At 43.9% G+C, this 20,871-nt stretch overlaps 1 protein-coding gene across 1 annotated transcript; it reads right to left on the minus strand.

The window, feature by feature from the left end:
- Window positions 1-3,001: 3,001 nt before the first annotated feature.
- On the minus strand, window positions 3,002-20,542 carry DESI1 (desumoylating isopeptidase 1). Its single transcript, XM_074902583.1, has 6 exons — window positions 20,267-20,542; window positions 10,346-10,367; window positions 9,356-9,425; window positions 8,588-8,697; window positions 7,671-7,793; window positions 3,002-6,523 (listed from the first exon to the last, which is right to left on the minus strand). Exons 1-6 carry the CDS (start codon window positions 20,355-20,357, stop codon window positions 6,430-6,432), a joined length of 510 nt encoding a protein of 169 aa, XP_074758684.1. The 5' UTR covers window positions 20,358-20,542; the 3' UTR covers window positions 3,002-6,429.
- Between the last annotated feature and the right edge of the window lie 329 nt (window positions 20,543-20,871).

Below are 20,871 nucleotides of genomic sequence, written 5' to 3' on the forward strand. Positions count from 1 at the left end.
AGGAAGGGACTGGGAGTTTGTGTGTGTGGTGGTGGTGGGTTCTCCACATTTCCCGTTATTACTGCAGTGCCGCCCTGCATTTGGGGACCGAGGGTCTGGATTGAGCGACCTGGTAAGCTCAGGTCCTCTGGGGGAGTCTCTGTGTCCTAAGGAAGGAGACAGGAGCAGCTTGCATTCACCCTGTCAGTCCCTGTGCCTCACCTTGCATTTCTAATAGGATGCTGTTAATAGCTCATATTTTCACTGGAGAAGTGCCGTTTTCAGCCTCCACCCTTCTGCACAAAGTCAGATCTATTTCTTGCAGTAGCTTTTACTTTGAGCTGCTTAGCAGTCATTTAGGATTTAATCAGACCATCTGGTCAGGTCATATGCATATGGCTCCATATTATGCTGGCCTGATACGTAACAGTGGACAGCCTGCCTGGCTGCTGTGTCTCTGACAATAATTCCTCAATTGTTTTCTGACATCATAAACAACTTACGTGGAACATTCAATGCATTTTGCTCAGCAGTGAGCTTGCCTTCTCTTCCCAGATGGTGCTTAGTGTACCGAGCTAGGTTGGAACTGGAGGGAGATTTTTTAATGGTCTGATTGTTTTTCCTCAGTATTTTGCTTCCAGGACATTGTGCAACCTGTTTTCCTAGTTCTCTATCAGATTCCTCTCAAAAGAAAGCATTTTGGTGGCTTCACAGATTCTGTTTTTTTGCTCATGGTTTTGATTTTCCTGCTCCCACTCAATGCAAGAGGAAGGTACAGAAACAATGTTAATGATTTACCACTGTCCCATTACCTTGGACAAGGTTTACTGAAACATCCTCAGCTACTTGCTGGGGGAGGCATTCATTGTGTCCACCAGTTAATATCACCAGGATAGCTATTTCCTCACTGTTTCTATGAGTTGCCTTCATAAAATAGTAAGTCAGATAGTCTTGGATGGGTATTACAAGTGGTATTTGCCCTGGTGTTGATGTTCTTGCAAAATCATGGCCTCTAGAGCCTTCTGGATCAGACCCTGGTTATGAGCTCCCATCTCTGGAAAGCTGGACTCTTCTGTCAGATGCATTGAAGTTCCCAGAATGGTTTCTCAGCACCCAGCTGCTTAGTATGCAATTGGGTGCTAAATTTTTAGTTCAGTTTAGGGTTATGCTCATTTATAGGGCTTGTTTAGGTGTGATTACATAGATAATGTGTGGACACTCACAACTTCAACCTCATATGGCATGCTGAAAAGTGAGTAGGGATGCCTTCATGGATTTGGGTTGCTTGACTACCAGAAGCCAAAGAGCTGCTCTCCCACGCAGCTAATGTCCAGGACTCTCAAAAGACAGCCATGGGGACAGATACATGGTGAACTCCTGGGGGTTCAGAAATCCAAGCCTTTATTTTTCATAAGTCCGGGTGTTACAGAGGCACTCGGTTCTTGTCATAACTCAGGCTGCCCCCATAGTCTAGTCTCCTGGCTGCTCCTACCTGCAGCCGCCTTGTCTGGGTGAGACCTTCCTCCTTGCCTGTTGCATTATTACTCTTGGTATCCCAAAAGCAGGAGCTGCCCTCCCTGGACTCAGGTGCATTCTGGCACTACAAGGCAGCAGTGCCACCTCGGGGCACTTCCCAGAATTGGGAAGTCTGCTAAAATACAGGTCAGCGTTTACATTTCTGCTGTCCTACAGTGCCACTGAGTTTATGCTACCAGGAGAGATTTCCAAACCTTGACCTACCTTCTGTGTTTTCTCCAGCTTATTTGTCACACTGCTTTAGGAACTCTATTCAAGCCAAAATACCTCTCCCACTACCCCAACTGCCATTTAATATCATCCAGTGAGGACTTGTATCATCTTGGTTTCCCCAAGAGTACAAGCCTGCCTTTTAGTGAAGTGCAGCTGCGTACAGCTGTGCGTGTTCCTTCATCTGGGTTAGCTCTGAGAACAGGGCTGCTGCGGCTGTTTCGGTTATTTAATAGTTTGCACTTAAACCACTCTTGATACGTTCCCTTGATTGCTGCTTGGATAGGCAGCAGCTGTTGTCATGAATAAAATCTCTGTTACTAGCAGCAACAGCAAATATTTTGTTTGAGGCTTAGAAGGTAAGTGGCTGTGAGTGCTGGCTTACACTCTGCCTGGGGCTGCCATTAAGGCCAAGGTTTTCCTTTTATGTGTTCCCAGGTATTTTATGAGGTGCTAGCACTGGCACTTGATAGCAAACCGCTACCACATCTGAATAACAGCCCAAAATAACCACAATCGTGAATCTTTGTTAAAGCCCCCTTCTGTTACAAGCCCTTTTCTGTATTACACCGTTACAGACTGTTATACAAACAGTAAACTGTGTGGTTTATCATTTGGATGCCATTAATAAGCATTCAGAAGGCTAAATCAAGCAGACTTCATTTCTTCCCCAGAGCCATGTGTTCCCCCTGCTCCTTAACAGCCCACCAGCAAAGGCATGATGGGCAGTGCTACACAATCCTCACTAGTATCCCCTCTACAGCTTCAGATGAACCCAGGCATGAAGTCTACTTCTCAAAAGTGCTTTTTTCCTTTTGAGAGTAGTAACATTAAGACAATCAGGAAAAGCTGAGCCTTTTTCTATGCTTAAGCTCTCTTGGGCCTCTTCTTCAACAGCAGACATTAGACATTTAATTCTTGCATACTTAGATGAGCAAGGGCTGCACAAAATCCATGCTGACAGAACACCTACTGTCCAGTCTTCATTCACCTCACCCAAGCTGTATCAAGCTTCAGGAGTGTGGTCCTGATAAGATACCACAGTGATACAGAAGGAAAATTTTCCAAAACTTAAATAAGAATATTGCCTGTGACCAGTTCTAGCACAGGGCAGTAGCTGCTGCTACTTCCAGTAGCAATACCTGGCACAAACTGCTCAGACAGTTTCTCATCTTGCACCTTCCAGCTGGGATCAGAGTGAAGACCACTACTTCTGGTCAGCTGCATACGCTGGGCAGCTGTGTGGACACATACATTCAAACAGGAAAACTTGCTGTATTTCTTTTTATTGTAATAGAAAAAAAAATACAGATAAATCAAAACATCACTTTCTGGCTAAAGATGTTATTAACATTTTTAAAATGGCATGGGGGAACCCCAACAATACAAGACAGAATAGTAAGTGTGGGCAAAAGGGTTCTGTCCCCTTTCAGGAATTCAGTTTCCCTGCCCCTTTGTCAATCAGCTGGCTGAAGTTCATCACCTATATATACTTACATACACTTCTCAGTCTAGTTTATGCTCCTATGAGTAGGTACAGCTGGGTGGAATGTTGGGGGTGCAGTCCTGCAATTTGCACATAACCATCTTTGGAGAAAATGGGTTGCCTAAGAGGCCCACAGGGTACAGGTGTCTCATTACCCAGTAAGACCAAGCAAACAGCACTCCCTCCTACAGCTCTTTTGCCACAAAACACAGGGTAGGTCCTGAGCCCAGGAGACCCTCTAGGAGCAACTTGGCTATTGCAAACAGAATACGGCTGAGTGAAATTTTACCCAGTAACCTTAGAGAAGCAGCATTATCTCTGCAAAAGGGCTGCTCAGGAGGTGAAGGGCAGATTGCAAAATGCATGCGGTGAATATCTTCCTTTTCTTTCCTGCCTGCTGAGAGTCTGTAGAAAGTCCTGATGTAGGCAGCCAAGCAGAAACCAGGCTCAAGACCTCTAAAGTGGTGGACATATAGGGCATATTGTGCAAGAGTGTGGGGCAGAAACCATGGCACCAGTGCTTCCACCACAGGCAGCTACATTTCAAGTCATAGTTTGCTGGAAGACAAGCAACCACAGCTGTGCTGCTTGCAGCCACCAAACTAGCATACCTAGATACTGGGCCACACTGTATCACCAGCTTGAGTGTACCTGTTCAACTACAGAAGCTCCAAGATCTCTAACGTGCATTTGTACATTTTGTAGCACAGTCATGTGTGTATTAAGATGAGAGACTGGTTACTCTTAACAGAATAGGTATGGGAAAAGACTGGAGTATAAGCTATGGCTTAGCAAAAACCAAACACCAATCCTTCCTCCAAAAGCACCAGAAGTCATTAATAAAGGATTTGTTATAGAATGTTTTTTGCAAACAGGACATATTGTTGGGGAAAGCTTTTGTATAAACCAGTCTATACTAACCTAAAGCTGTCTCCAAGTCCAGTCCATCAAATGAAATGCTTAAGGAGAAGCTGATGGCACAAGCAGAGGAGGACAAGGAAAAAAAAAAATCTGGGCTGTAATGACCAGTGCTGTGGACTGAGAGCAGGTACACACAAAACTGAGAAACAGTCAGTACACTATTTCCACTAGGTGCAGGGCAACAAAGTATTTGGGGTTTCAACCCCAAGCCCCAAATTAAGGTTGACATATGGGTGATTCTCACATCCCTTCACAAAGGGGGGGTGAGTTTGCCTTTGGGCTTCCCTCCAGGGTGCGGCCCTTGCAGACAGAGCCATTGGGTAAAGGAGCCCCAGGTGTCTGCAGTAAGTAAACAAAGGTCAGGTGTCCCACTGAGGGATAAAAGCTGGGACCACTTGCAGGCAGGGGCAGTGTCTGTTTGTGAGATGGATGCACTTTGCAGAGTTCCCTGTTGGGGAAGGACCTCCTGCCTCCCTAGGACTGGGCTCCGGTCAGGTCTGGCTTTTGTAAATGTGGGCTGTGTAGAGATTTGGTATGTGGCTTCCTTGGTCTTATGTGTTTGGTTTGTTGACTTGGTTGTCTCCCATCCCTTCTATGGGAGACTGCATTTCACCATTTATTCCACCCATTGTTGGTTGTGCAGTGTCACTGTTGGGCTCAGTGGGATTGATGTCAATTATGTATAATCTGACTTGTTTGTACCCCCAGTGCTCACCCATGTACTGACCCTTTTGTATCAAATACAATTTGGTTATTGGTTCATCTTTATGCTGGCTGTGTCCTTTATGCTAGGCCTAATAATTGGCAAAATACCAGCCTAGATGATTCTGTGAAGTTTCCAGTGTAGCAAGTTTGAGATGCAGGACTTAACTTGCAGCAATACTTTTCACTGGACAAAGGGCTATACATTTGCATAGATGCTTTTTCAGCAGCATTCCCATTTATGGAGCATCAGCAATGTTTTGTGGTTTGTCCGATGTCTTTATTGTGTTTCTTCCTCAATGTAACTGCTACAAAATTGTTCAGGAAAATAGTGTACATACATGCATGAAAAGAAAGCAGTGTGCCTATTCTTTCATTCCCCCAATCTTTTTCCACTGCAAATAATTGCAAAGCTGTAAGAATCTAAAACAAGAAGATGCATTATTGATGCAATCTAATGTCAATCTAAGGACAGGACTGCTTCTGCATGTATCCCAATAAACTCAATTGTTCCAAAGAAAAGCTTAATTTTACTCTTCCTTATTTTCTTTACATCTGGGGAGACCTACCACCTCTTTCTTTTACACTTAAGCAGAGCCCTCTCTGTGATGTTCTTGACTGCTTTGGAAAGGACAGCAAGATCTAAGAAAGCTGGAACTCCTACTGTGTCTGCAACTAGATACTGAAGGCAGAATTGGTCCACCTTATGTTACTGTGCAGTTGCCATGCTATTCCTGCCTTACTGTACTACTGTAACTCTGGCTCTGTAAGAAAAAAACCCCAGCTCTTATGTAAAGATTTATACATAGTTTACAAGGTTCTGTCTATCTGCTGATAAGCTTACATGTGAGAAAGAAACATTTCACTTAATTTTACTTTCACTTAAAATCTGTTTCCACCACTTCTGCTCATGAGATTCTGTTCTTTCCCATAACTCTTGGATCTAGCATGACCAGACTTTTGGTAACCTTCGGTTCCAGCCTCCCTCCCACATACAGTCCCACTGGAATTTTCAACTTTTGAGCGTGACACTGATGCAGTCCAGCTTGCTCACCTTTCCCACACAGCTGTGCCACTGCAAATATTCTCATCCGATGAGTTCAGCTTTTCCCCTGAGCAAATAACATAATGTCGATGAAATATGCAGAAGACTAATCCTGGGACACTTTCACTTCTTAGGCTACCAATACTTCGTCTTTTTGCTACAGACTTCAGCAACTACCCCCCCCAATATATGCAGTGACAGGAGAAAGATGCAAGCCTGCAAGGGATGGCTAGAACATCCCCTTACTTACTCTCAATTGTGTAATGGGCCCTTGAATGCTCCTGGAATGAATTCCCACTTACCAGCACAGGAGAGACTTAGCACTTGACAAGACAGCTTTTATAAATTAGTATAATAGTATTAGAAATTATGGCAATCTTTTTGGTAGCACTGTCTTACATGCACCCTGATAAATCCTCTCCCTAGGAAATTTTAAAAATTGTAACTTCTGTAGAGTTAATTCTGATGGAAATTATAAAATAGAAATCTGGAAGATTCACGTTTAAAAAGGAAGAGGCCTGGTAAGGCTGGGCACGCTGGGTCACTCCCGTTAGCTCTGTCCATTATGTCTGCTGAAGGTATTTCCTCCGGCTGGCTGGATCTTGATGGAGTCCAGAAGGGGCTTTAAAGCTTGTCCAAAAGGTCTGAGAAGGTAAAGAAATAAACATCTCAAACAGCTTACTTGATGAACAACTTCTCCCATTTACTACTGAAGTGCAGTCACTTCCTAGAGAGCAATTAAACCAGCATTGTAGAAGGAAATTTGAAGAACAGACTTCCACTACAAACTAAAGCAAACTAATTTAACCTATTAAAGAGAGCTTCTTGTTCATAACTAAGAATCTTAAACATGATTTTATATAAGCTAGTTTGGAGTCCTAACATGCCCAGACTGCCAGTGTAGGAATACTGTGTCTGAAACTGGCTTTTAGTAATTCATTCTACTTAAGCATGCAAGTGAAATCCCTGTAATGCAACTGCAGTCCTCTGTTAAGTACCACATCAATACTAAAGACTACTAGAAAAATAGCCTCTAGCTTCCTTACAAGACAATGGTTCAACACTCGTAGAATAATTTCTGCTGCATTCTGTAGCACCTGGTTCATCTTTCAATACGACTCACTCTGTTAGAGACTTTAGCTGATTTTGAGAGATCTGAAGCAGTAAGAGCCCAGTGCAGAAGACGTGTGTCTCACAAATAACGTGGTATACCATTGTTATAAGAAATAAGACCTAAATGATGGAGCTCAAATCATTCCACGGGGTTCCTCACTAGCTGAGTCAAAAAAAAAAAAAGTTGAGCTAAACTACCAGGCAGGAATTAATTTCCTCTTTTCATATCCTCTTTTTCCATTCAGTCCTAGCTTTAAAACTACAGCGTTAATTTTAAAATTACATTTCCCCTGCCTCTTCATGAGCAAAGCTGAAACCTCCACAGCAGTTACGGTACTTAGAGTAAGAGAAGTGACCTTTAAGAAATATTGGTTTCCTAAGACTAAAAAAAATGGCACCATTTTCTGAAACTTTCTATGCTTGTCTGCTCACATATAAGTGACATCACAAAATAATTAAAGGCAGAACAAGCACACCTTCTCCTATCGTCTTAGCAATGCCAGTGCCATTCAGCACTTGTCGTACAGTGTTGTAAGTGTTGATGTAAAGCAAATAGCATCCCCTCCTTAATCTTATGCTGATTGTCAAGGAAAGACAGCAAAAACTGGTACCACTGACTCTGTCAAGTGTTTAAGCATGAAGCAATACACTACAGAGAGGAGTGGCATCCATACTCACGTGGCAAGAACTTCAGCTGGAAGGTCAGTGATGTAGGACGGGATTTTCCTTCCTGTCAGGAACTGTGACACTTCATTACTGAAGGTGTTGCAGTTATGGTCAAAGAAGTTATAAGACTCTCTTCTGTGCCACAGAACAGGAATTGAAACATAAAAAGACAGACTCACCAATAAATCTAACAAGCAGAAAAACTTAGATGCCTGATGAGGAACACCTCCTTACGTTAGCACTTTTTTCACCACAAAGAATTCTGAAGCGAATAGGTAGAATACAGACATCAGTTCACCTTCAAATTCCATTAAATAAGGGTGGAAAATGGTATCTCTTTGTATCACTGACTTTATACAATGTGTTTTTAGAGGGTAAGTAAGGTCAGCTTTCTTCAATTAAAAACACAAAAGGAATAATGAGAAATCACAGGAATTATTGACATTGAAATATAGCCAGAACACTAAATGCTACTGTTTTCTATTCTTGTGGGAAGTAGAATAGACTCTTTAACAGTCAAGACCTTGCTTTGACTCATCTGAAAGTCAGCAGGTTTACTACAACGCTTCATATATGACTTCATGGGGCAAAGCAATATTTACTGAAATATTTCATATAGCGCCTTGGTTTTCCCTGGTGATTCTTTCAAAGGCATTTCAGGCATTATTCCATTTTACAAAAAGCTCTGTGAAAGACTTTCTGGCAGAATGCTTTCCCAGCCTAGGTCAAGGCTGGCACGCCACGGCCTAGCTAGTAGCTCCTTGTGTATCGGTGCATAAGTTCTAGCCTCGTATTTGGAGAGTACCAAATAATACACTAAGCAGACAAACCTTTGTGAGCAGAAATGGTTTTCTAATACCTTCCTCCATTCTGCACCCCTTCCCCTAAAGGCTTTTTTTGTTATATATATAGTACAAGCTGCTACTTACCGAAACATAGATTCTCCTAAAGAGGAAAGATATTCCAGAAAAATTTCTTCTGTGACTTCAGTATTCCCCAGGTCAACAACTGAGTCTGGGGGGCCAAGCACTGTCTCTCCCTGTAAAAATTAACAGCCAGAAGACAATGTTAAACGGACAGATTGAATTTGTTGGAGGACTCTACTGAATAGAGCTATTGTGGCTTGTCCAGGCACAAAAGGAAAAACTTTTGGTATGTTTGTCCAGCAAAAAGCCCTACTGGCCTCCCCTGTTCTGCACTCAGAGAAAGAGGAACATGCAACTTGCATTTCAGCTTGTATACTTAGCTCTTTGTGCTAAAAGCTCTAAGCTATGGCAAAATTCTGCTTTAGAAGAATGGCCGATCAGTTTTGCCTCTCCGAGAACAGAAAGGTCTGACAAAGTATTATGAATTTTATTTTTTTATCTTAAAAAGGATGCCTTCAGTTGCTAAGTCTCCATGTAAAACCTATCAATACAGAATTAGACAAGGTGTAATTTTGGCAGTGCAGCTGCAAAAGGTATCTTGGATAGACAGACTCCAGCAGCAGAAGCAATCCCAAATCTATATTTAGAGGGGCTTAAACCCACTGTCCATGCTTCGTTTTCCTTAGATGCCCTGGGCAACCATGGCAAGCATCCACATCTTGCTGATTTCAGAAGCCTCTTGGTGCTTTTCTAAAAGACAGCGATACAAGCAATTCTGATCAGGTAACCCTATCACAAAATTATCTTATCAGAAAAATAAGCTTAACTTACAGGTGGACAGCTGGAGATTCCTCTACTGCCATAGAAGAACTCATCCTTATGAACTATTATGGAGGTGTGCCTGCCACAGAGAACAAAAAACAGGTGAAAAAGGAAATATTTAACCTAGCACATAAATTACTGGTTAATTTACAGGCTCAAGGACATCATGAAGAGAATAACTGAAAGAAAAAATGCATTTCTGTGAGTAGGAACAGGATCTGCTGGGACATGAATGGATATGGAAGCAATCATTATCAAGCCTACTGTAACTCTGTAAGTGGTTGGGAAAGAACAGGCTTAGCTAGGTGCCCAAGCATGAAGGAACATAGGAAAAGAGGAACTTTCACACCAGCACGAGATCTCCAGCAGCCTATTTCAGCTAAAGGGTTGACAGTGAAGTCACAGAGATAGAGAGCACTAGCCCTGCTATCACACTGACAGACGCTGACTGAGATGAAAGTCAAGACAATCACTGGAGATGTATCAATAGAGTGGAAAATGGATGGACAAGGGTTTGGGGGTTTTTTGGCCTTATTTTTTTTAGAAAAACCCCCTGATACGAGTTAAACTGGAGAGTGTTTTGTAACCAAATGTAGCCACTGCTCTTACATGCCAGAACACCTGATTCTGTAATACCTTCTTCCCACCTATTCCTTTACTCTCATATTTAGTCATGCCTGCAATTAGCAGACAAAGTGCTTGGGACAAGGACAACATCCTATCCTTGAAAAAGTGTACAAGTGCGCTAAAACACAACAACTACTACCAATGCTTTTTTTTTCATGGGGTCCACTGAGCTTTGAATGGAGAAGTTTAAGCAGCACCTGACTATACATCATCTTACTGTCAATCTGTTATTCAGGAACAGAGAGTACCTTGGTCTCTCTTCAGCACCAAAATGTTCTTAAGATCTGAAGCATACATAATCTCATATTGAAAATACTTCCTACACCACACAGTGTTTAACACACATTACACAATTTAAATCTAGTCACTTACCAGATGCCATCCAGCTGTTTCCCTGTATGCAGAGAAAAGAAGAGTTATTAGCAACGTATTTTCCAGATTTCAGCCTATTTTGTCAATCACTTAGGAACCATGCTTATTAATTTACCATGACAGTAATACCAAAGATTTCATCCCAGAGTTGCTTCTAAAGAAACAGAATGTCTTTCTTTCAAATTAACTTCTCCATCCACACTAGTGCTGTACTTTTTTCCTCCTGCATGCAGACATGGCAACACCATCTTATCCTGCCAGTGCTTACCTTTCTTGGCCTTGTGTCTACAGACCAGGAAAAGAAACCTTTTCTTAAAATTAGAGTCTTCAGTCAGGGCCAGAAGAGTTGAATTTTACACTGATTTCATAATTGCAGGCAGTTAGCCAGCACAGAGTATTCCATTTTCTTTTCCAGTAACTAATGAAAAGATCTGACTTGAACATATGATCTGTGGTGACAGTCTATAATCTATTCCATGGTTTCCTCCTTTCCCTCCCTCCCCCTGGCCTTAAAAAATTATCAGTTTAAGTGGGAGTTGGGGGGAGAGGAGTGCAGGGTTGGAAGTTATACAAGTTATAAAATTGTGTGTTCTGTACAACACATCAGCAAGGACTTGCTTCAGGCACCACTAAACTGATATCATTGTGCCTCAGAGAAAAATTCCTTCTGAAATGCTTTTCCAGTTCCCTAGAAGTGGGAAACAAATCTCTCTGTGTTCATGGTAGGATCTCAAGATCAAACCTCTCTTCAAAGGGTCACCAGCTGTTACTGCTCTAGGCTCAATTATTTTATCTATCACAACCCAAAGGCTTGTTCCCTGGTAGTGTACCCCTTTATAAACTTGTAGGCAGCAACTGCATGCTATGACAGATGTGCTACAGCTGTAATTTGCCAAAGTGCACAACACCCAGAAAACTGAAATTAGAACAGGAAACCTGTGTGCATACCAATATTTGGTATTTTCCTGAACCCAAGCAGTAGACCGAGTGCTCTTCTACCATAGCTTTTGCTTGCAGCAGGCTCCTAGTCCTTTTAGTCAGCCTCCATATATAAGTGCTCTCCCCTGGCAGACCACTTCCCACACCATTATCCTTTATACCCAAGCAGCATCTGTTCCAAGATGTTTTGTTGTTATTGTTCAGCTTTTAGATACCAGAATGCGATGATCTGCTGAAGACATCTGCAGGTTTCCCAGAGCCAGATAAAAATCAGTGTAGACACAATAAAAAAAACACCACCTGAACATGAGAGGCACTGTTCCAGTAAAAATTTGCTCAGAAAGCACTGATGGGTTAACTTTTGGCCAACAGGCTTTGCTCTGGTTTGGACACTGTCTGTTTACATCACACCAGCCTCAGGCTTCCCAAAGCTAGCCACAGACCTTCTTGCTTCCTGAATTTATGGGCCATTATGTCTAGATATTATTTTCTTCCTTTAGATGCAGCCTCATAGATGTGGTCTTTTTAAAAATGTTTTATTCAAATGCTTGTGACATTCAGGCTTTTCTTAGCTATCTTGAGGGCCGCTGCCTTAACTGACCTTAACTCAAGATTGGGCTACATCCCTCATCACACTATCAGCCTTTCCTCTCTCTAGTAACTATTCCATCAGCCACCCTGCTTGTATTCCCACAGCTTATGATGCTGAAAGTGCACTGCATCTGCTTTTCAAAGACTGGAATTGGTTGCTCAGAATAACAATAAATTATTCCTCTCATTAAAAAAAAAAAAAGTTTGGTAAAAATGAAGCTGGCTCAGTTGCATTCTCTTACTCTTTCCCTATGATTCCCAAAGAGGAGGCAGAACATTATACACTGAGGCCCAGTTAGTGTAGCAGGGGCCGAAAGCTAAACAGTAGCTTGACAGAGCAGTATTTCAAGCCTCCAGAATGCTGGCCTCTCTGCTGAAGTGTTAGGGGTCACTCTTCTCCTGTTGGTGTCCAGCTGCTTCTAAAATACCTGGTGTGGTAACAGTGATGGGGGTACATTGTCCCAGTCCCACTTGTCCTGTGGAAAGATATTCTCCAATCGCCCTTAGTTAGATCAGTGTCATGGGCATCAATGGCCTACAGGGAGGCAGAGGCATTGCCTTTCCCCTTCTATAAGCAGAGGGTCTTGGTGTATTTATCCTGTCTTATTCCTCTGACAGGGCTGCTTTGGTCTGTGAGTGCCAGGAGTAAATATGCTACTTTGAAGCGGCAGTAGTTCTTCACAAGTTCTTTTTCTTGGGCAAAAGCAACTTTCTGTCATCAGGATTAGGTAAAACAGAGGAACAAAACTGATGAGGATAATCCTTCACGAGTTCCGAGAAAAGGATGTTTACACGTCCAAGTAAGGAATAAACAGTCACTACCACATTCCAAATTTTTTCTGCTCAAATCTGAAGCAAAATAGGCACAGAGATAGATGCCTGCTTCATATGAGGGTTGTGTAAGAGTGGAGGCAGGGAAAAGGCTGTGGTGACATTAGAGACATCAGTCAAAGCAAGCACACAGTTTTCAAGTAGGTGGACTGATCTGTCAGTAACATGGATCATAGCCAGGCAGCAAGCATATTCACTGTCAATCCATTGCACAGAAATGTAGGCATGGAGTAGGATGAAGGCCAGAAGATAGTAGCAACAATAAGAGAAGTGGAGCAGTGTGTGGCAACATCTCAGGAGCATTTGCTGCCCCTTTAGCATGTTCCGTGCTGTTGTGCTCCTCAAGTCTCTGGCCCTTGTTCCATACCTTCTCCATCAGAGCTTCTGCCTTGTGCTCTAGAACTGCCAGAAACCAGTGACACTGCAGGCTCATCAGCAACATGTGAGGTAGGGCATAGCACACTGCCCTAACTTTAGCAAGCTCTGTTGCTTGGCTTTGCATAGTTAGTGTTCTGCATATCTGTTAATAAATTATTACACATTTGTTTACAATAAATCACTGTTTTCCACTAGGAACTTGAACTTTATCCTTCAGGGCAGAGAAACAAAATGTTTCAAAGGCAGCACGTACTAGAATTGTATCTGCCTTTTTGCGTGCTAAATGGAAAAAGAACATCTTAATACGTACTGTCATACACATTTCCAGTAAACAATGATGAAAGCTTTCCACAAAGTTGCCACTATACACCTAGATTCTGTGTGCAAGAATGTGAGAGTTATAGCAGATGCTGACAAAGTCACAGGTGCTGCTGGGAACCTCTTCATTGCAATTACAATATCTACTTGAAAAGATCTTTGCAGCAAAGGCTGCATTGGGCTACTCCAGCAAGACTGCAGCCAGCATCTCAAGGGATGTGAATCTTCTGACCTACTCAACCCTTGTGAAACCACACCTGGAGTGCTATGTGCACTTTTGGATCCCCCCAGGACAAAAGACACTGAAATACTGGGCTGGAGTGCTTGCTGTATATTGAAGAGCAGCTGAGAGAACTGGTCTGTTCAGCCTCAAGAAGAGAAGGCTACTGCTGTCTACAACCATACAATGGGTATGGAGGAAAGGGAGCCTTGTTCTATTCAGAGCTGTACAGTGAAAGGCAGCAGGTTCTCGTTGGAAAATGGGAAAAGCCCAACTCAGGAAGAGGAAAAAAAAAATTACCATGAAGGTGGTCAAACACTGGGGCAGGAGTCCAGAAAGCATGGGGGACTTCCATTCTTGGAGATACTCAGAACTCAGCTACCCAGGGCCCTGAAGAATCTGCTCTTACTGGATCTACCATGAGCAGGATCTCCAGAGGTCCCTTTCCACCAATGCAATTCTCTGACTGTATGAACAAAACCCAAACAGAATTCAGGAAAGAGACTTTGCATTAGACTGCAGTCCAATCCTGGGGGACTCCTCTCTGGCTGCTACACACAAAATCCATAGCCAAAACCAGGCAGCAACCGCCAGGGCCATAACAGAACAGCTCTTGGCAAGTGAAGCTGCCTGTCTTCACAAGGCAGGTCTGTCTGAGGCTGCTCAGCTAGGTCAGTTTGTGCCAAGCACTGCTTTGATGATCTTAACAGAGCTGCTGACCTGCTATTTTTGCTTGGCTGCTGCAAAACATTAACCAGGCTGGCACTGTGGAAAACATGCCAGATCTGCAGCACCGATGACGGTAAGGCAGCCTGCTGCAGACAAAATAAAATCCCTTTCTGCCACTGGTGGACTTTGCTTGCTCAGAGGCAGTGCAAGCCTCTCCAATGACAACACTATTGGGAAATCCCATGTCTAAGAAATGTGGCATTATTGGCCACATACACATCACCCAGAGACATCCAAGATCAAGAATTTGCGGTATGCTGCTGCAGTTTCCCATGCTGCACAATTGGCTTTTGCCATCCTAACTCCAAACTGACTGACAGAGGAAGAAGTCAATGACCACCAGCTTCTGAGGAACTTGGGCAGCACCTTCCCTGCTGCTCAGCACGAATCTCAGTGTTGTCTGTCAACTGCATCATATAAAAGGTTCTATAGACACATTCATGGATACCATCATCTTCTTCCTGAAGATCCTCCTATGTGACTCTTGCCCTTCTCTCAAACTCAGACATTGCACAGAACGGGTGACCACTCACAACTACTGCCACTTCTGACAAGTTCACGTAAAGCAATCAGGGCAGCCTGCACTAAGGAGTTATGTCTTGCCTTCTGCTGGACATTGTCCACTATATACAAAATATGTTGTTTTCAGCCTCTGAAGGCTCAGTACACATACCAGCCCCAAAAATATGACCAAGCAAGGATTGTCACTGCTCTGTTTCCACAGCCAGCTGCCCAAGTGTAGCAATACATCAGCACAGTACTGCTGTAGCAGTGCTAAGGCACAAACTGTACTCAGGCCACTGAGTGACACTTTCCAATAAAGCTGTTTTGGGCAGCACTGTCCAGCTTAAACAGCAGGTCAAGCTTATTAGGAAGCCTCCAGTCTCCCCAAATCATCCTACAGTGCAACAGAGATTACATCCCATAGTGAACTGAGTAGTCTAGAAGAAGGGATTACAAGTACCTTCTGGGATACTGGTAGATATCTGGGATACTGGCAGACATCATCAGGCTTCATGCTGTTCCACTCCTTACCAAAACACTCCAAACTCCTGTGGCATGCTGCAGTGTGAGCAGAACTATACACTAGTACTGCTACCAAAGCCTTTAAATTGCAGGAATTGCCCTACACTCAATACTTACAGCAAAGCTAATCCAAATGATGCACATCAATGTAATGCGGAACAGCAATGTCCTGGTGGGATTATACTCCTGGATGTGTACTGTTCATCCAGGTAAAACAGAAACAGCAAGATGCCCAGAGAGTTTAAATACTTCAAGGGCAGAGAGTTGCTGAGCAGGAAAGGGTGTTGCAAATTTAGATGTACACACTTAACCATACAACAGTTAGTGCACAGGGTCGAGTTACCAGTATCAGCTGTCCCACGGTAATCGCCTGTGTGCCAGCTCAGGCTGAAGTAAACGTGAAGCAATTCAACTTCATTTGATCTGCTTCCACTACTAGCTAATGCAAGTCAAACTACCTTGCGTTTGTCACAGACCACCAACATGGACATGAAAGTTACTGTGTTACATCTGTGAGAGTTTAGGGTGCTAGTTTGTCAGTCTTTGGAAACATGATCACATACCTGATCTTTAAGGGTTTAGTTGTTTGTTTTTTTCACTTGCTGAGGTGCTTATATGGATCTTTCCTGAAAATACTCGATGAGAACTCAGAATGGGATGCCAGTTCAGCACAGATCCGTGTGCTTAAGCATCTCAAAGATTTGAGTTACTTGAATGAGGCAGAGTATCATCTGACAAGTAAACAAGTTTTTTTATTTGCTGTTATTTTTCTTTATAACATTCATAGCTCAAATACGTTCATGGTGCTTATATGAGCCAGAGACCTATGAGAAAAATACAACATTCAAATGTGTTAAACAATTCCAAGACTCTCAGCTTAGTCACAGGAATGTGGAGAATGAAGTAGTTAAGATTTGTTCATTGTACAACTGACTCAGGAGACTGTAATTGTTAGAATACAAGGGTATTTTGAAAGAAGCAAGCAAGCCTGTATAATTTTAGAATACAATCAAACGGGATTACTTCCAAGCTTGGATTTATCTGGAACACCAAGCCGAAGGAAGATTAGATGCTCACCAATCTATTTCACTAGCACAGTTAATTTGTTCCAGTCTTGAGGGCCACATGATGTAATTTGTTCCTGTGCCTTTTAAATATCAACTGAAAGTGGTGTTTGTATATTAATCCAAATTATTAGACTGAAGGACAGGAGAGTTTCGAGACATGAAGGAATTACATGAGGAGATGGGCACTTAGTGTGCTCCATTCAGAGCTTAGGTCATCCATTCCTCAGTGCAAGAACACCACCCATTCCCAAGCTGTAACGAAATAATAGGAAGCCCCAGAAGACCCTAAAAGACCCCCAAGAAGTAGTGAACTGGTCTCCTGTGGGACTGGAAACAATATAATCTGGTCACCCAGCATGGATATTTCTAGCAGTGCTTTGCATATTGTAATTTCCTCAGGCCAATCCATTAAGATTCATGCCCTTTTCAAACTGAAAATTATCCTTATTACTCAAGCACTTTTTCCTATGTGCTATGCAGGGGGCTCAACTGAAGCAAAAAAACTAATGGAAGGGAGGAGCCTGCTTCAATTCCCTTCTCCTTGAGGTACCTAGAGAGACCAAGTAGTAGGCTAGACTGGGGGAGGGTAATGCACTTGATTTTCTTGAAATCCCTAGCAAATGCTCTGGAGCAAAGCTGATGGAATCTCACACTGGAGCACTTCAAAACTCTTCAGGATGTGTGGAGGAAGGCAGAGTAATGCATTGGGTCTGCAAAAAAGGAACAAAGCAGAAGGTACCTCCTTTCAGCAGTTATCTTTCGCTCAGATTCCTTCTGGGTTGTTAAATCCCTACAGCTGAATGCACCATGCAAAAATTTCAACAGGTACATACACCCAGTCAACTCATACACCAAGCCAAAACTACTGTGGTAAACTAGGTTCCTGCCCATTCTGCGAGTCACGAACAACCACCACAGTTACAAGACAGGAGAACCATGAGAGCTGCAAGACTTTTGTTCTTTAAGCCCATGAGGATTTAAAGACCACAGGATTTAAATCTTTCTTAAAGATTTCTCTGTCTTTGGATATCCACTTCAAAATCAGCACTGCAAGCTGAACTGTTCTGTTTTCCTCTCTACCCTCCACAAAATCAGGTGGATTATGGTTTCTGTCTTAAAAACAGAAATCTCAGTGCATTCAAGTTAACATTTATTATTATTAGATCGTGTAGCTGGACAACAGACAAATATAGTCTCACAGACTGAGAATAGGGAAGAGAGGGGGAAAAATACCTGTAGAGAAGGTGTACATAGAACAGCAGCACACAAACATGAAACAAATGATATCAAAGGCAATTGAACTACAATATTTGGTCATGTATACTTTAGAATAGAAATTTTTCACTGAAAAATTACAGGAAATTCACAGAAAAGTAAGAAGAAAAGTAGTCTGGGTAGAAAAAGAGTAAACTTGCCAAGAAAAGTGAAGACATGCCCAAAGGGCATGATTAAGTCACCCTAAAGCCTGTTATGAGCTCTGCCTTCCAGGTTCATCATTCAATGACAATGGAGAGAACTGATACTGAAAAAGTCAGGATAACATTTAGTGGTGAGAGCTGATCCTTGAATGCTGTACTGATATAATCCATAATACCTCTAGATCTTATTAGAACAACTGAAGACACCATGTGGTGATGCTCTTCCAGGGGTCAACCCCGTAAGAAAGGGACTCGTTCCCCTTTGGCAGGGCGACCTGAACTGCTGTTTTCAAGCATGCTAGGATTCTGGCACAATTAATTACCGTATTTGTTTCTTCTCTCTAACACACATGTATTTCAATATAGGTGATGTTACAGAATTATCGCTCAAAGCAAAAGCCCTGTTTCAATCAAACTTGGCACCTATGCAAATAATACCATAAGTAAAGATGACAAATGTTTAGCACTAAATCATGTAAAAAATCCTTTCCTCTTCAATTTCTGTGACGATGTACAGTTTATGAATATCACTGACAAAAAAAAAAGAAAAATAGCTATTGACTATCTGAAAGCAGCAATAGTTTTTGTTGTTATTCACAGAAAAACGGGTGTGTACATGAGGAAAGAGGAATATTGTCCCCACCACTCTGCTCTTGGGATGGTTTCTAAAATAATTTGGAGGTATAACAGAGCTGAGTGTAAATGCACAAAAGATACTTAACTTGAAAGAAAAAAGGAACAAACAATAATCTATCTTACAGACTATCCAGTCGCTGGATCCACATAATCACAAGTATTCTGCAGTCTGCATTGTCACTGTGACCACGCAGGCCTACTTGGCCCTGTTCCACAAACATGTCTGAACTCAGCTAGTTACCAGGCAGTACTAGTGAGCAATACTTCCCACACTACCAAGAGACGTGTTCAGATTTTTAAGTTTTCCTTTTTGTTGCTCAGACTCCTAGAAATTCAGCACCAAACTGTATCACAAGCACAAAGTTTTAAAGTCATTGGATAGCATTAAATGCACCAAAAATGAAGTCATGCTCCAAGTCTTTTTACGTGGAAATTCAGCAAGCTACAAGATCCCAAGATTGACTTTCTGGGTAAGAAGAGAGTTAAAAAGCTTTCACTCAACCTATGTGAAGGTTGGCATGGAGATTCATGTAGTAACAACCTATTTCTGTACAAGTCTTGGACCAATGCTTTGAAATAAGACTTGTTAAAATATGCTCACCTCACAGGTAAATCAGGCACACAGGTAAGCTCTGTCTTCAGATTTATAACTCTTAGCACAAGATAAAACATGGCTATTATGAACTAACAGGTGAAAAGTTACTTCCCTGAGGGCTACTGTTGATGTGTGAGGGCTACTGTTGATGTGTGTGAAACCTCATGCTAAAAATTACTTGGACTTTCAAGTTGCAGGAAAGCACAGAATCTCATAGGACAGATGAGCGAATTGAATGCCAACAAACTGTAAAACAAGATTACACAGAGCCACCTGTTCAGACACTAAGCCTGTGGAGAAGCCTCATCTCACACAGACTGATGGTCTGACACAGGCCAGAGTCTACATGTAACAAGTATAAACCACTCTCTCATTGGGTTCCTAATTCATATTTCCAAAACTTAAAGCAAAACCTAAGTTTCCTCTGCATCCCCATTCCAAGGTTCAGTACGAAACGCACATGTTCTTGATGAGGCATACAGCAAACTTTTACAAACTCCCTGGAAGGAGAAGGTGGCTAGCTGCACACCACAAGCCACCCAATGCCTAGACCAGTCCAGCCTTACCACAACATGGAGCCGTCTGAACTCAATAACCTTGTAAATAGCAGGCGGCTTTCTTCCAGTTTAGCCTTCCTGCCAAGGCGTCGCAACAGTCAGGGGGTCGGAAACAGCCTTCCCTCACTTCAGGGGCTAATAGTTTTAATTAGCTTTTAGTAAATAACGCCAACGAAGCAGCAAAGGTCAGATGGGGGAAACGAGGCTAGACCCTGTTCACCTGGAGCTGCCTCACTGACAAAGCTCGTCCCGCTGACAGCGGAGACAGGGATGCCGCAGCTGAACCCCACATTGTTCCCACGCACGGGGCACGCAAGCCAGGCCTGCGCACTCGCAAGTCGGGCTTCAGCCACCGGCCACGGCGCGCAGCGGCCGAGCGCTGCCCGTGCCCTCAGGGAGCCCTTCCCCAGAGGGTCGTTCCCTCGGGACAGTGATACCGGGCGGGAAAAAGCTACCCCCAGGGCTGAAGGGGGGATGATTTCGTCCCCGTTTACTGGCGCGGCGAGGCCGGGCCGTGGGGGGTACACGAGCCCCCGGGAGGCGGCGGCGGGAGAGGAGGGCCGGGCCGGGCCCCGCACGGAGGTGGCCGGTGCCAGTGCCTCTGCCGTGCTCTTACCCAGCATGAGGGGGCTGAGGCGCCGGGCCATGCCCTTGGACAGGTCGTAGACATAGAGCTTCACGGGGTGCAGGACCAGCGGTTCCTCCATGAGGATGGGGCTGCGGGCACGGCCGCTAGGCGGCACCCGGAGCCCTGGCAGACACGCGCCGGGAAACGGAGGGGAAGGGGAAAGGGCGACCCCCGTGCCGGTCCCGCCGCCGCTCACCGAGGGCGGTGACACCGACCGTGAGGTGACAGACGGCACGGAAGTGGTAATGCTGCCCCCTGCGCATGCGCGACAGCCGGACTGCCCCGTCACTGCGCCGTTACGCAGCGCGGCGGTTCCGGCCTGGGGCGGAGCCAGGGCCTGTAGGCGGGGATGGGGGAAGATCCCCCTGTCATTGGCTGAGGCCGGGAGCCTCTTCCGGCTGGCGAGCCGAACAGCCAGCGGAGCACGCAGTGCTCCCGCCTTCTTTTCACCTCCGCAACCAATCCACGCGGAGGGGAAGCGTGGCTTCCCACGGAAGGGGCAGGGCAGGGCAGGGCGCAGCTCCCTTCCTCTCTCGCCATTGGCCAGAGTTACCATGGGAGGCGGGCCCCCGATGAGTGGCAGGTAGCGGCGC

Source organism: Athene noctua, chromosome 3 (genome assembly GCF_965140245.1).
Source record: "Athene noctua chromosome 3, bAthNoc1.hap1.1, whole genome shotgun sequence".
Classification (NCBI taxonomy): domain Eukaryota; kingdom Metazoa; phylum Chordata; class Aves; order Strigiformes; family Strigidae; genus Athene; species Athene noctua.